Source organism: Ostrea edulis, chromosome 2 (genome assembly GCF_947568905.1).
Source record: "Ostrea edulis chromosome 2, xbOstEdul1.1, whole genome shotgun sequence".
Taxonomy (NCBI): domain Eukaryota; kingdom Metazoa; phylum Mollusca; class Bivalvia; order Ostreida; family Ostreidae; genus Ostrea; species Ostrea edulis.
In genome coordinates, this window is record NC_079165.1 from 95,198,058 (window position 1) to 95,214,322 (window position 16,265).

A 16,265-nucleotide genomic window follows, 5' to 3' on the forward strand; every position below is an offset into this window, starting at 1 on the left:
GACGTCATCAGCCGACAGATTATTGACGCCAACAGCGGATAGACCATATTTACAACTTTAACAGCCAACATACCAATCTTACTGAACCTTCTCAAATAATGATAAAAAAAATTGCATTCCTTTCTCATTTTTCTCCTAATCTGAAAAATAGAACATTTACCTAAGGGCCATAAAATTAACATGAGCTCAAATCTCGTAAAGCTCTTCTGGAAACATACAGTGAAATATAAGACTGCGGTCACAATTTAGCTTATCTCAACTTTATGAACCAGGAGCAAACGTTTGCAGATTTTTTTTCCTATCAAATATTCAGTTATTTTAAATGTTTGTCAAAGTATCATACCTTTTAACTATTATCATAATAAAAGAAATCTATAGATGGAAAACGTAATAGGAAAAAAAAATGTGTTCGTGAAGGAGTCGAACCCGGTCGTTTTAAAAATAGAAAACATCTTTACATATAAGAGTCGACGACCTTACCCACTGAACCACGCAGATTAACGTATAGGAGAAGTTGAAAATATTAGGTACCTGTAAAGTTCGAAACGAAACGAAATCTACCGAAACGAAACCCACCGAAACGAAACGAAACCTACCGAAACGAAACAGATTGTATAACCGAACTCTTTTAATTATAATAATTAAAAATGGTAACTTGGGCCCCTGTGAAAGTTACCACATATAAATAAAATTCACCTCCCCTTTGATATAAGCTTTCGGCTTGACTGATACAAAGTTTTAAAAGTTGGAGGGGGAGGATGAGTAAGCACAAAGTACATATCCGAAGTTGATTAAATACCATGTACAATTAGTTTTGGATCCATAAATTTCAGAACGGAGGGTTACAGTCTCAGAGGTCTGGGGTCGCTGGCGTTGGATCCACCTTTGGGCATAGATACATTGTTTGAAGAAGCTGGTGTCTGAGAAAGTTGAAAGCAGGAAGAGTTATAAACCTCTTATTTGATCTTTAACTGCTGAGGTGCGAGTACTTTCAATAATGGAAAAAATTAAATAGTATATTATGTGAATGCAATTCGGTAAGATATTTATACATGTATTATTAAAAATTATTTTTGATATGTAGTGAGTCTAAAGATAACTCTATACATTTGGGGTGTTGCTAAGACGGGGAATTGAAAACGGGACGGAAAACGGAATTTTTTTTATGCAATAATATCAGGAGGAGGTCAGCATTTTGTAAAATCAAAAGGCTTATGAACAAGGGAAGCAGAAATTACAAAGAGAAAGGGAGGACATACTCAGGATCCACCGTTTGATATACTACATACAAATACACAATATCCACATGTATACATAGATTTGTCTTTAGAGCGAAAAATACTGAAACATGTATTTATGCCCAAAGGCGGATCCAACGCCGGAGACCCCACCCCTCGTTTAGTGTGTTTCCTGTGAGACTGTAACTCTCCGCTCTAAAAATGGATCCGAAACTAATTGCACATGGTATTTAATTAACTTCGGATATGTACTTTGTGTTTACCCCCTCCCCCCTCCCCAAATTCCAACTTTTAAAACTTTTTATCAGTCAAGCCGGAAGCCTACATCAAAGGGGAGGCGAACTTTATCTATATGTGGTAACTTTCACAGGGGCCTAAGATACCATTTTAATTATTGTAATTAAAAGAGTTCGGTTATACAATCTGTTTCGTTTCGGTAGGCTTCGTTTCGTTTCGGTAGATTTCGTTTTTGTTTCGTTTCGCACTTTACAGGTACCCGAAAATATTACTTGTGAAGTCGTTTCGATGTTTTTAAATTTACAAAAAAATATGCCCTCGTAAAACAAAATTTCAAAGCGACAGTTTATTAGAGGAAAACTCGAAGAACATGTTCATGCTAAATTTATTTTATTTCACGGAGGCAGTTTTTCTGAAATTCGGGGATACCCCTCCATTTTAACGCTAAAAATCATATAAATCGCTTATTGCTTGATTTAAACTGAAATATTCTGACTAATTTTGTCAGTACACGTCTTTTAAACTTATTTTCAAAAAATATTGAATCAAGGCATGCATTCCAATTGGTTTTATCATATATTTGAACAATTTAATTTTTTCGATCTTTCATGCAACACCTTTAGGGAAATTAACATGAGACATGCAACACCTTCTTTAAATATAATTTGTTGAGAGTAGTATAGGAGGCTGTATGGGGTTAGTAAACAATAGACCTATTGTTCTCGAGAACAATAGAAGGGGTCATATTACAACCTTGACCTACTTAAGGACAATAGATGACTAAAAATAGCTGGAAAACCCCATGTCTCTTGTTCTCGAATACAACAGAAGGGGTCATATGACAACCTTGGTTATTTTTAGAGAACAATAGATGGGGTTACTTGACATCCTTGACTTATGGGATCGTTGGATCGAAGATCAAAGTGATTGTTTAGGGGGACTAAACAATGGACATATTATTCTTGACAACAATGGAAAAAACTAAAAATAGTTGGAAAATCCATGCCAGATTCAATGAGGGTATTGTCCCAGACAACAAAGAAACGCGATTCCTAATCGTCAATGAGTCCTTTATCGGTGTTTTTCCGTTCCCCGTTTGGGTTTGCAATACAAGAAGGGCCAAAAGACTAGGGTTCCTTTTGTGGGGCTTTTAAAACGCAACATTTGAATAACCTTCACACATCAGTGATCTCTGTCGTTCCTATTGTAAATAAACATAGGGTAAAACAATGAACGGAGTTACGACATTGTTCACGGGATGACAAAAGCTTCCAATCCTGTAAAACGAATGCATGTAGTGACACCGAGAAAGTAATTTTATTCCTCGTTAGATCATCAATGGAGCAGGTCGAATCAGATAATCTAAGTGACTCCGAGTGAAGAAACTTGACACTACTTTAATGCATCGCTGGATATACCTGTATCTGACAGAGAGTATTCTCATTCCGATGAAACGTCGTTTAGATTTGGCAATAATTTTGAAACACACTACAATGAAAATTTGATTTACAATAATAAGCATTTTGAAAGTTATTTTACCATGATTTACTAGTCTGAAAGTAAACAATGGTTTTGAAAAATAAATCTTTAATTTGTTGTGGTAAAAATTCTTTTACTGAGTACAAGTTTTTACTGTCGTAAAACTTTAATTTGTTGTGGTAAAAATTCTTTGTTGTGAAACACGCTTCTCGTTTTTATAAATGTTTCATGTCAAATCTCTGTTTATTATCATGTGCTGAGTTTGAAATAAGCTTCCAACCTGGGCACTGTTAAGTTTGTGAATAGGACTCTCAACAAACATGCCAAATACAGCATGCAATACCTGTGTTTTAATAGTCAAGGCTGCTAACGAGAACTTGTATGTTTTTCTGCATGAAAGTTGTTGACAAAGGCATGGTGCCTTTTACGAAAATCCGTTGTGAACTATGCAAAGCTTTAGAAGAAAAACTTTAAGGCCAAACAAGGTAAATAACCGTTAAACAGTTTGAGTTTATATGCATTCCAGTAGCAAATTGCTATGTTGAATCAATTTTTACAGGTGCATGTACTTCGAATAATGTTGAACTTTATTAATGCGTATTACACTTCCCATATTTTGTTTTGTGGCCAGAGTCATGTACAGTTGCCAATTGTTGGATGTAGAAAATAATGTGTAAGAGTATAAGAGCTTTTGGTTGGCTAAGCTTAGTGTCAAAGGTTATATGTCATGGGTTTTGTGACTTCTGTTCCATATTTCTCTATTTAGATATGTAGTAATGTAATTATGACCAATCATCCAACAGAAGTCCAACAGAGAAGAAATAAAGAAAATCTTTTCATCAAACTGTCATTATATATACTTATTTCGCTAACATAAAAAGCGAAAAATAATAAAAGAATTATAAGGAATTCATGTTTTGAATTGTTATGAAACTCGTGTATTGAGTTACATGATTCGAGACCACTCTACATGGACGTCCAAGCCTGAAAATCATAAATATATTACTTTTATTTGCGTGGTGTCATTATCATCACAAGGACATTGAGCACATATACAGGACATGGATGTAAACAAAACTGTCTATCGGTACTAATATTTTCGACTGCACATCACATCCAAGGTCCCCAGTATCCATCATGATATTTCGGGTCTGCCTTGGGATCAGGTTCCGGAAATCTGCATGGCACGGCCGTTTTGTTAAACTGGGCAAGAACGTCCAACATTTGCATAACAACATTCGGCATAGTGTCGGATAAATCGTTGTGTTCATTGGGATCGGCGGTGATGTTGAAAAGCCAGATATTCTTGGTCGCTAAATTTGTCTCTGGTGGGAAAGACAATGATTTCATGTGCGGTGGGGGGACCCAACTACCATTTCCTGCATAAGAAATACACACAAACATAAAATTCACATTAAGGTGAAAAGAGAGAGAGAGAGAGAGAGAGAGAGAGAGAGAGAGAGAGAATCAATTGAATCAAAATTATACTGGATGATTTAACCCTGCACATAATTGTATTAACATCAATTATAACGAGAGAAATTTAAAACAGTTACATACACATCTATACTGTTTTATTGACTCAATTTTCCATTCAATTCAATTTGATCTCACATTGCACAAAACAACATAGAGAAGATATTACATATATACACAATGTTAAACAAAGAATTCAGTTGATGCAATGCATGAAAGAGTGTACAGTTTATAATTTTTAACCTGGAAGGGTAACTACCATGTTATGGATATATCAGGCAGTAGAAAGGATACATCTGTACCCAGTTTCTGTTCCCGGATTTATTGATTTACGACCATACATCCATTCCTCACAACAAATCAAAGACAAAGATTGTTACGTCATAGACAGCGGCTTCTTCGACAAAAATAAAACTCAAAAAGTATTTCATGTCGTGACCAGTCCTCAAAATTATTACTTTGTTACAACTCTTTCTGATTCTATGCACACATACTCTGGAATTCATGTTTTAGAAAACGCTGTAGTTTCTCAGTGACAATATCTTTTAGTCTTTGGAGACCAGGTTTCCCAAAAGTCTGTTGGAATTCCCATTGAGCAAAATTTGTGCTCCTTTATTAACCGACCTGTTTTGTATTCTACTGACCTTCTACACGTTAGGGAAAAAAACCCTCTTATTGTGGCCTTCGACTCGATATTTGAATTCATCAACGTCTATCAATCAGATATTCATTTTCATTCATATGTCAATTCTATGTAATCCCATTAAACTCGAAATAATAGACACCACAGAGTCCTCCACATCTGTTCCATCTTTGGGTGTTTTACAGAACATAAATGTTAACAGCAATTTAACAACACTATGACAAACGGGATGATTTCAGCTTCTCCATCGTCCTCTTACTTATGTATTATATCCCATTAAGATCGCCGAACATTAAGTGGCAATAAATGACACATACAGCTTTCGTTTTTCATTCGTTGCAATCAAAACATTTGACATCACGATGTAACGGGTAGGTTTTAGCTTAGGACGGAGTCCACGATGAAAAATGTCCCCACCCGTGCGGCGATAAATCTTTTCATTCCGCGCTGGCGTTAGCCTCCGTCCATTGCATTGCGACGTCAAATATTTTGACTAACGGATTAAAATCACAAATGCTGTATATTTCATTTCTTACCACTTAATGTTTGGCGGTCTTAGCATCTGTATATGGTGTTTATGTTTCTCAACTAATTCTATACGCGAAAATATGTTCAGCGTATGATCAATATCTAAACTGAGGCAGGCTACTAATAAACAAATCGGTGTTACAGGGGTTTCAACTGTCTTACTCAAAGTCACTTTTCGCCATGAATCGTTATAATGATCTTGTTTGCAAATACTGTTTCCGTTCTTTTCATACTGATGTTGACCAGATCAAGATACAGGGTTCATGGCGGGTTGGGACCGGTGAAGAGAGGATGCTTACTCCCTCTAGGCACCTGATCCTTCTTTTGGTGTTTTTAGGAGTCTGTGTTTGCCTAGTTTTCAATTTGTCATATATATCATTTATGAGATTGATCACTCTTCGTTACTTTCACAATTACATACAAAATGATATAAGTATGTGTTAGGAATGTGTTCATTTTTCAATAATGTATTGAGTGTTATATCTTATTTAACTGTCTATATAACGTATACTATAAACAACAGATAACTTTTCTTAATGGACTGAAATTGGTAAATATATCGTAGCAGTCAATTTGATTGAAGTTTCTCCACACACAAAATATCATTACAAAATATGTCAGCTAATACCTGGAATTAAAACAAGAGCCTATGGGCCACATCGCTCACTTAAGTCACCTTGGCCCATATCTAAAGATGTTCCCTACATGTTCGCATGTAAAACTTTGATCCCTATTGTGGCCTCAACCGACCCCTTTGGAACATGAATTTTACAAACTTGAATCTGTACTATGTCAGAAAGCTTTACTGTAAAGGTAAACTTTTCTGGCCCAGTGGTTCTTGAAAAGATTTTTAATCATTTTCCCTAAAGATGTGTATAGAGAATAACACATAACCAAATCAGTATCACACTCCATATCAATCCAAGACTCCAATATCATTACGGATCTCTGGCTGATATTGGTCGAGGGTTGATATGGAGTGTGATATCATTACGGATCTCTGGCTGATATTGGTCGAGGGTTGATATGGAGTGTGATATCATTACGGATCTCTGGCTGATATTGGTCGAGGGTTGATATGGAGTGTAATATCATTACGGATCTCTGGCTGATATTGGTCGAGGGTTGATATGGAGTGTGATATCATTACGGATCTCTGGCTGATATTGGTCGAGGGTTGATATGGAGTGTAATATCATTACGGATCTCTGGCTGATATTGGTCGAGGGTTGATATGGAGTGTGATATCATTACGGATCTCTGGCTGATATTGGTCGAGGGTTGATATGGAATGTAATATCAGTACGGATCTCGGGCTGATATTGGTCGAGGGTTGATATGGAGTGTGATATCAGTACGGATCTCAGGCTGATATTGGTCGAGGGTTGATATGGAGTGTGATATCATTACAGATCTCCGGCTGATATTGGTCGAGGGTTGATATGGAGTGTGATATCATTATGGATCTCCGACTGATATTGGTCGAGGGTTGATATGGAGTGTGACATCATTACGGATCTCCGGCTGATATTGGTCGAGGGTTGATATGGAGTGTGACATCATTACGGATCTCTGGCTGATATTGGTCGAGGGTTGATATGGAGTGTGACATCATTACGGATCTCTGGCTGATATTGGTCGAGGGTTGATATGGAGTGTGATATCATTACGGATCTCGGGCTGATATTGGTCGAGGGTTGATATGGAGTGTAATATCAGTACGGATCTCAGGTTGATATTGGTCGAGGGTTGATATGGAGTGTAATATCATTACGGATCTCTGGCTGATATTGGTCGAGGGTTGATATGGAGTGTAATATCAGTACGGATCTCGGGCTGATATTGGTCGAGGGTTGATATGGAGTGTGATATCATTACGGATCTCGGGCTGATATTGGTCGAGGGTTGATATGGAGTGTAATATCAGTACGGATCTCAGGTTGATATTGGTCGAGGGTTGATATGGAGTGTAATATCATTACGGATCTCGGGCTGATATTGGTCGAGGGTTGATATGGAGTGTGATATCATTACGGATCTCGGGCTGATATTGGTCGAGGGTTGATATGGAGTGTAATATCAGTACGGATCTCAGGTTGATATTGGTCGAGGGTTGATATGGAGTGTAATATCATTACGGATCTCTGGCTGATATTGGTCGAGGGTTGATATGGAGTGTAATATCAGTACGGATCTCGGGCTGATATTGGTCGAGGGTTGATATGGAGTGTGATATCATTACGGATCTCGGGCTGATATTGGTCGAGGGTTGATATGGAGTGTGACATCATTACGGATCTCCGACTGATATTGGTCGAGGGTTGATATGGAGTGTGACATCATTACGGATCTCCGGCTGATATTGGTCGAGGGTTGATATGGAGTGTGACATCATTACGGATCTCTGGCTGATATTGGTCGAGGGTTGATATGGAGTGTGATATCATTACGGATCTCGGGCTGATATTGGTCGAGGGTTGATATGGAGTGTAATATCATTACGGATCTCGGGCTGATATTGGTCGAGGGTTGATATGGAGTGTGATATCATTACGGATCTCCGACTGATATTGGTCGAGGGTTGATATGGAGTGTGACATCATTACGGATCTCCGGCTGATATTGGTCGAGGGTTGATATGGAGTGTAATATCAGTACGGATCTCTGGCTGATATTGGTCGAGGGTTGATATGGAGTGTGATATCATTACGGATCTCGGGCTGATATTGGTCGAGGGTTGATATGGAGTGTGACATCATTACTGATCTCGGGCTGATATTGGTCGAGGGTTGATATGGAGTGTGATACTGATTTGACCATGTGTTGTTAATCTTACTATATATTTGAAAATATTGAATCGTAAGGGCTCATTAACGCATAAAAGTTCAAAACAACGACTACTGTTTTTGAATGATTTAAGATATTCAATGAGTACATGTACCGGTATGTGACATAAAATAGCAATTTAGATAAATTGTTTCAATTCTTTATAGTTTAATATTACTATTTGCTAATAATTATCGTTACATTTTGACCAACTCGATCAATTCCTCAAGTTCTCCAATTCTCCTCGCGAACGATTCCAACGTTCTCCCTTTCTCCATCAAATCAAATCAAATCGTCTGCTTCCAAGCGGAAAAAGTCCGAGGTACTCCGAATGAAAACTACAGAGGTGTTCCAGAAACGTAGAGAATGCTATAAAGGGGGTGTGATAAAGGTTGCGTGCCTGTGTTCATATCAGGGATGCAGAGATCCTGTATTATATAACAAATATACAACAATAATGATATTTCCATGTAAATCTTTGATCCCCTATAGTGGCCCCACCCTACACCCGGGGCCATGATTTTAACAAACTTGAATCGGCACTATGTCAGAAAGCTTTCATATGAATTTCAGCTCTTCTGGTCCAGTGGTTCTTGAGAAGATTTTTCATTTTGTGATTATCTCCCCTTTGAAGGGACATGGCCCTTCGTTTGAAGAAACCTGAATCCCCGTCACCCAAGGATGCTTTGTGCCAAGTTTGGTTAAATTGGCCCATTGGTTCTGGAGAAGAAGATGAAAATGTGAAAAGTTTATGACGGTCGTCATCGCCAACGACAATGACAACGGACAAATTTCGATCAGAAAGTTCAGGTGAGCTAAAAATGGTTGAAACTGTTACACCATGTCACTGTATTAGAAGCACTGCCTGATGTTTCCATGGACATTGACTTAAAAAAAAAGAATCAAAAGAAAAAATTGGAAGCTCAAAAGTCGAAACGTGAAAAATGTAGGTTTATATGCGTAAATCTTGATATGTATACTCGACAATCTTGTTATGTTTATTCGATAATCTTGTTATGTATACTCGATAATCTTGTTATGTATACTCGATAATCTTGTTATGCATATTCGATAATTTTGTTATGTATAATAGATAATCTTGTTATATATATTCGATAATCTTGTTATGTATAATCGATAATCTTGTTATGTATACTTGATAATCTTGTTATGCATATTCGATAATCTTGTTATGTATACTCGATAATCTTGTTATGTATACTTTATAATCTTGTTATGTATACTCGATAATCTTGTTATGTATATTCGATAATCTTGTTACGTATATTCGATAATCTTGTTATGTACATTCGATAATCTTGTTATGTATATTCGATAATCTTGTAATGTATATTCGATAATCTTGTAATGTATATTCGATAATCTTGATATTCATATTCGATAAATCTTGATTTATATTCGATAATCTTGATATTTATGTGCGAATTTTATTTATTTATATATGCGATAATCATGATATTTATATTCGATAGTCTTGATATTTATATTTGATAATCTTGATATTTGTTTTCAATAAAGTCATCGTAAAAACAATAACAAAATTGTCGAATAAAAATCAAAATCTATTTATATAAACATCAAGATTATCGAATATAAATTAAGATTTACGCATTCAGACATCAAGATTATCGAAAATAAATCCAGATTTACGCATATCAACATCGAGATAAAAATCAAGATTTGAATAATATAGCAATGTTTGACATGCCATAGTATTGTATGTGTGAGTATATTATATGTGTCTGTATATATAAGTATACTGTATGTATCTGTATGTATAGGTATATTGTATAGGGTCACTCACCTGGGGACCCTGTTATTAACTTCCAATCGCCCATTCTAACCGCCGCTGTCATCCTGTTATCAAATGGACTTTCGGATAGCCTTTCACCCACTGGTGGTTTTAATGGGTCTATGTTGTGTAGAAGGGTCGTTCTTTTGCCGGTCGATACTCCTTCGCTTCATAGATATAAACAAAAGAAATTCTTTATTTGATGCCCTCTAATTGGTCCATCTCTAATTGGTCCAGACAATCCGTTCGTGTATATACCTCAGATTAGTGGTCCACAATATAAATTTTTGGAAGGTTTATTCGGAATTTCCTTCTTGATCAACTAAAGATTTCCTGACATTTTTATCGACCGATCAAATTGCGAGTTTTAAAATATACATCTTTAAGTCAAATTGAATGCTGTTAATGGTTTTACCAAACATTACTAATTATAATCAGATCACTATGAACTACATTGTTAGATATTAAGAATACATTTCATCACCGTCACCGTGAACTAGGTTTTGACAGTTGAAATAATGATAAAGATTACCGAATAAGATTTTTTTTAGAAAAATACCTAATAGTTTTCCACTGGTCCACTCCATCTAATGGTTTTGTTCCATTCAAATTACCACCGGCCATTGATACAAGTGTTGGAAACCAGTCCGACACATGTATAAAGTCACGTGAAACAACCCCCTTTCTCTTCAACATCTGACCATGAACAAACCCTACTCCATGCATTCCTCCCTCCCACAGAGAACCTTTCCATCCCCTTAGAGGATAATTGTTTCCACCTGCATAGACTTGACCGCCATTATCTAAAAATCAGTTTAAAAAATAAACTATTCATAAGTTTCTTTAACTCTAGAAAAATGTGAGGACTTACATTCACATGAACACTTTACAATCATATTTCTCTGAGAAAACTGACGCAGTACCCTTCACCATGCATAACAATACAACAACAGATACAAAATAATAAACTATGATATAGTGTCTCAGTCAATATAATGCTTTTCAAAAGTACAATATTCACAGAGCCCGTACTTCGAAGGTAGCAAAAGCATCAATACGGTGCTTTTACTGAGAAAATTGTAAATTGTTTTATTTCATGTACATGTATATGAATGTTTTAAACATCAAAACTGGCTACTACATATGTAGATCCTATGAATGATACATGATGGGTCAGACACAATGCAAGATTAAACTTACATACTTATTTGAAAGTGATTAAAGACGTGAGGTGTTTAAGTGAGTAGAGACGCGAATTTTTTTTATTTTTAAGATATTTTCTTTTTTATTTACTATATAACTAAATGATTTAAAATATCGAAATCAGCTACTCGAACATACCAAACTAGTTGTGGTTCTAAAGAGGGGGGGGGGGGGGGGCAACGGTGCCCCAACCCCCTCAATTTTCAATAAGGTAAATCGTTGACTCTTGTTTAGGAAAATGTAAATTATAAAAGAAGCATTAATTTCTCCCACTCTCGGAGAAATGAATGAAAAAAGCTTTTGATTTATCAAAATACTTTTAATTGGGAGAACTTACATTTTTTCCAAAAACCCTTAACATTTGCGTCATTTTATTAATTTCACCTTATTAAAAATTATAGAAAATAGTAAAAATTACTACATAGGAGACATATTTCAAGCCCGTGTGGATCCGGATTAGAATAGGTCCTCAGTACCCCCTTGCTTGTCATAAGAGGCGACTAAATGGGGCGGTTTTGGATGAGACGGCAGAAACCGAGGTCCCGTGTCACAGCAGGTGTGGTACGATAAAGATCACTCCCTGCTCAATGGCCATAAGCGCCGATAATAGACCTAACTTTTGCATCCCTTGACCAGCAGTGGTGACGTCCCCATATGAGTAAAATATTTTCGAGAGGGACGTTAATCAATATACAATCAATCGATCAACCAAGCCCTATAAAATCTGTGAAATCCAGGAGTTGGACCCACTGGGAGCCGGCGGCCCCCAGACCCCCTGCCTCATAAATTTGGACACACAACCCACCACCACCACAGTTCCTGGATTGGTCCCTGCAAACAATAATTTGTTATTGAAGTCATTCTTTATTTACAGTTAATGCAAAACCTAAAATAGAATGGGAATCAATCGTCAATTTGGATTTTAAATTTAATTTTGATCCGAAGTTGAAGAAATTAAAAGTTTCATTCGAAGGGAGGTGCGAGTGATTGGCTAGTATGTTGAATCTCAGCCACTCAGAAAGCTCGGAACTATTCGATAGACAATGAGAAAGCTCGGAACTATTCGATAGCCAATGAGAAAGCTCGGAACTATTCGATAACCAATGAGAAAGCTCGGAATATTAGATAAGAAAAGAAATCAAACCGTAATAGCATGTGAATATAAAATAGATAGGAACAGTATAAAACTGAAGTTACACAAGCTTCATAAATTCAGTAACCTTAATTACATATACCATTATAGGCGAGTATTTTTTTTCTTTTTAAATCAAAACATCCCGTTATAAATTGGGGCAATCGTTCTTCAAGTTCTGATATTTTTTTCTGGTTTTCTTTAATTCCTTTTCTTTCTTTCTTTTTTGTGGGGGGGGGGGGGTGTTAAAATTTGTAAAAAGAATTTCAGACATCTTATTATTTGACATTAGAACAGTTTAAACCACCTGTTGAAAACACCATCAGTGTATTATCCCATATGCCTTTCTTCTTGAAGACATCAGTGAGGTTTCCAATGGCCTCGTCCATAGCGGATACCATTCCTGTAGTGACCATCAAAAGTATTCAAAACATTATTCACAACGCAATGGGGTAAAAAGGTTAAATTTCTGTTTATTTTATCAATTTTAGTAACAGTTTCAATATTTAGACGGCAACTATTTTTAAGCATGCAGTTGACTTCACTAATACATGTAGGTGCAATATGATTCTTCAGCTAAACGTGACTGCCCTTTCGGTTCATATCGGCAAAGCTTAAGACTTTGTAGGAAGCGGGGTGAACCGAAAACTCTCGGCTAACGAAGATGAAAATGATTACCTGCATATGTCCTTCTGTCCTTGTCTTCAATATGCATATAAGGTTTTATATACTCCTCGGGCACCTCCAGTGGGGAATGTACAGATTGAAAAGGGAGGTAGAGGAAAAGAGGCTGTAAAATAATGTAATGAGTAACCTTGGTTTTAATGTAAATATTTTACAAACATCTTTAACATTCAGTGGCAGAAAAATTATACTAGGTGATTGTTGTATTTCGTTTCCTTACTACACCGTGTAGAATATGAAACGTTTCATAAATGACGTAACTTTTGTAATATGGTTAGGCAATATTATGTTTACTGTATACGCGTGAATGTGCCTTTACTTACTTCGAATCCAGGCGTCAAGAACATGTCCATCTTTTAAAGGGGTCTGATGCCAGGAAGGCCCCACCTCCCTGAGAATTGTCATCTTGTAAATCTTGAATTTACCAGGCGGCAGTAAATAATTTTTTTTTATAATATCGCAATTTGTAAATTTTGTATTTACTGCCATCTGGTAAATTCAAAATTTACATGATGAAAGAAGACCAAGGGAATACATCGACTGAATTTCCCTGATTTCAACACCAGCTAGCAATATAGCAACTGTGATTATTTTTCAGCTGCAGATGGGGGACATTCTTTTTTATTATTATTATTAATAATATTTTAGATCCGTTCAGGACGTCACCATATACCCAGAACCAATCTGATTATTCAAAATTAGATCTTTAGATCCGCTCACATAGATCGCTACACCTGTTGTACCTAGTGTGGCGATCTTGGTGAGCGGATCAAAGGATTATATTGACCAAGAACTGAATTGTAATAGAAACTACTACCCGTTAGATTTGACATACCTGATCTGTATTGTGATTATTGACAATGTCAGCAGCTTTTTGAGCAAACAAATGCGCGGAGTATACCCCAGTGTAGTTAGCAGGGTCTGTATTCTCTCGTAAATCTGTTCCACACATCCTGCCATTGCACGCACTATGTGTCAAATAGTCCTCCGCCCCTGATAGGTATCCTAATATGATGACATGACAACATTTGTTCTATTAATGTAGTTATTGGTTTTCTATAAGGTATTTTCAGGCAGTATTATCCCTGCATTATCAAAATTTAACATACCATTTAAGATCTACAATATATTGCTGCAAGTCTCACCAAAATATGAATCAAATCCCCTGTTGGTTGGTAGATATTCGTCCTTGAAAAATCCTAAATGCCATTTTCCGACAGCATGTGTTGCATATCCAACCTCTTTTAGCTTTTGCGGAAGTATTGTTTCGTCGAGAGGAAGTCCGTTGGGCTGGGCTGTTAAGATCACTCCATGCTGAAGACCTGTGTGAATCTATAATACAAGTGTAAAGATGGAAAGAAGTTTCAAATTTTCAATCAGTGTATTTGTCCGAAAAAAAACCCTGCTCTATTTGCTCTTTAATTTTCTCCAAAGACGAAGCTTGGTAATGTACTATTATATGGATCTAACATGTACATGAACATATTATCATATAACCGCCAAAAGAGGCGTATGTATTGGGGAGGGGGGGGGGTGATGTGAACTCCCGGGGTTAAAGAGGTAGGGGGTTTAAATGAATTTTGGAGTGATATTTTCTTTTAATCGGTATTAGTAAGTACATGAAGCATCGTTTTATTGATTAATTATGATTTTAACATTGAATTCGACTCCAAGGTATTTAAAATCGGCCCGAGAATACCGCCTCCAGCTGGAGGCGGCGAATTTCCAGTTTACGTAATGGCGCCGGTTCTGACGTTTTCCTGACACGGTAAATATAAAAACAATGAGAAAGCCAGGAAAACGTCAGATATTTCGGACTACATTTGACCCAATTATAGGTTGTATTGACGAACTAGATCGTTATAACGACCATAGAATTTGCGAATGCTGACTTTGAACGAGAGTGTTGAAACCCCATTACCATCAACTTGTTTTTCAGTAGCCTGCTTATGTAAAATCATTTTCGCAAGCCAAGTTCCCCATTCGCTTACTCTTAGTCTTATCTAAGATGAGAGTAAGCGAATCGGACACTTGGCTTGCGAAGATGATGTGAAATGCCATATAGGTTTTACAGGGCGCCGAGATGGAGAATCGAACCGCCTTACCACTCGGTTACATACGGCGCTCGATTCGCAACCGGAGGCGATACTAGCTCTACCAAGACTAGAACAGCATGAACAGCAAAACACAGCTTTATCACTATATCTATAAAGTGTGTCTATCTATATGATAGTGATTCAAATTTTAACATGCATTCCCTGTCGTATCACTCTACCTGATAGCGCCCAGACATCAGTTGGCTCCGTGTCGGAGTACATATCGGCTGTACGTAATAATTCTCCAACTTGATACCTTCCCCCGCGAGTTTATCCAAGTTGGGTGTTTTTATCTCGGATCCATGATACCCGATGTCGTTGTAACCGTAATCGTCTGCTAACACTAGTAGAATGTGTGGTTTTGTACCCTGGCTTCTCGCTAGGCATGCAAGCCATGACAATACCAGAGAACTGTATACATGTATTGTAGTCATGATCTTTTTGCATAATGAAGCACAATCTTAAATAAATACAAGTACTGTCTTGTTAGTTCACGTGAGTTTCATATGACCAATGAATGTCAAGACATGTCGAATTGAATCGTGCTTATGTGAAAGGTCTGTATATAATTTCTGAACTTTCTATCAAGTATTATCAGGATAATATGACATCGCTTCAAGGTATAGAAGAAGGGTCATGCTGAAAACAGGAAAACGTATAGGTTTATCCATATTTTATTACTGTCCACTTCTTTGGGCGTGTTAGAATTCATAATATGGTTCTTAATTATTATTTTTTTACTATATACATGTACATGTATTTCACAAATAGATCCCTTATCACCCTTTCCCTTTTCTCACCGCAGGTCAATATATCGTATACTGCTCAGATTCAACACGTATATATATCATTAATAAAGTATACTATAATAAGTCTAACTGTTTTGGGTTTTTTTCTTTTTAATTTAGTA

General features: G+C 36.7%; 1 protein-coding gene across 1 annotated transcript; it reads right to left on the reverse strand.

Moving 5' to 3' along the window:
* Positions 1-3,786: 3,786 nt before the first annotated feature.
* Positions 3,787-15,803, reverse strand: LOC125680387 (arylsulfatase B-like). Its single transcript, XM_048919944.2, has 8 exons — positions 15,535-15,803; positions 14,405-14,591; positions 14,095-14,264; positions 13,254-13,365; positions 12,883-12,978; positions 10,800-11,043; positions 10,253-10,407; positions 3,787-4,333 (listed from the first exon to the last, which is right to left on the reverse strand). The coding sequence occupies exons 1-8, from the start codon at positions 15,787-15,789 to the stop codon at positions 4,065-4,067; spliced, it is 1,488 nt and encodes a 495-aa protein (XP_048775901.1). The 5' UTR covers positions 15,790-15,803; the 3' UTR covers positions 3,787-4,064.
* Positions 15,804-16,265: the final 462 nt, after the last annotated feature.

Excerpts from the sequence above, each read along its gene's own strand:
- LOC125680387 (XM_048919944.2), bottom strand. The coding sequence starts at position 15,789 with ATGACTACAATACATGTATACAGTTCTCTGGTATTGTCATGGCTTGCA. Across the intron at positions 14,592-15,534 it reads TGATGTCTGGGCGCTATCAG|ATTCACACAGGTCTTCAGCA; the intron begins GTAGAGTGATAC and ends CTTGTATTATAG. Across the intron at positions 14,265-14,404 it reads GGGATTTGATTCATATTTTG|GATACCTATCAGGGGCGGAG; the intron begins GTGAGACTTGCA and ends TCATCATATTAG.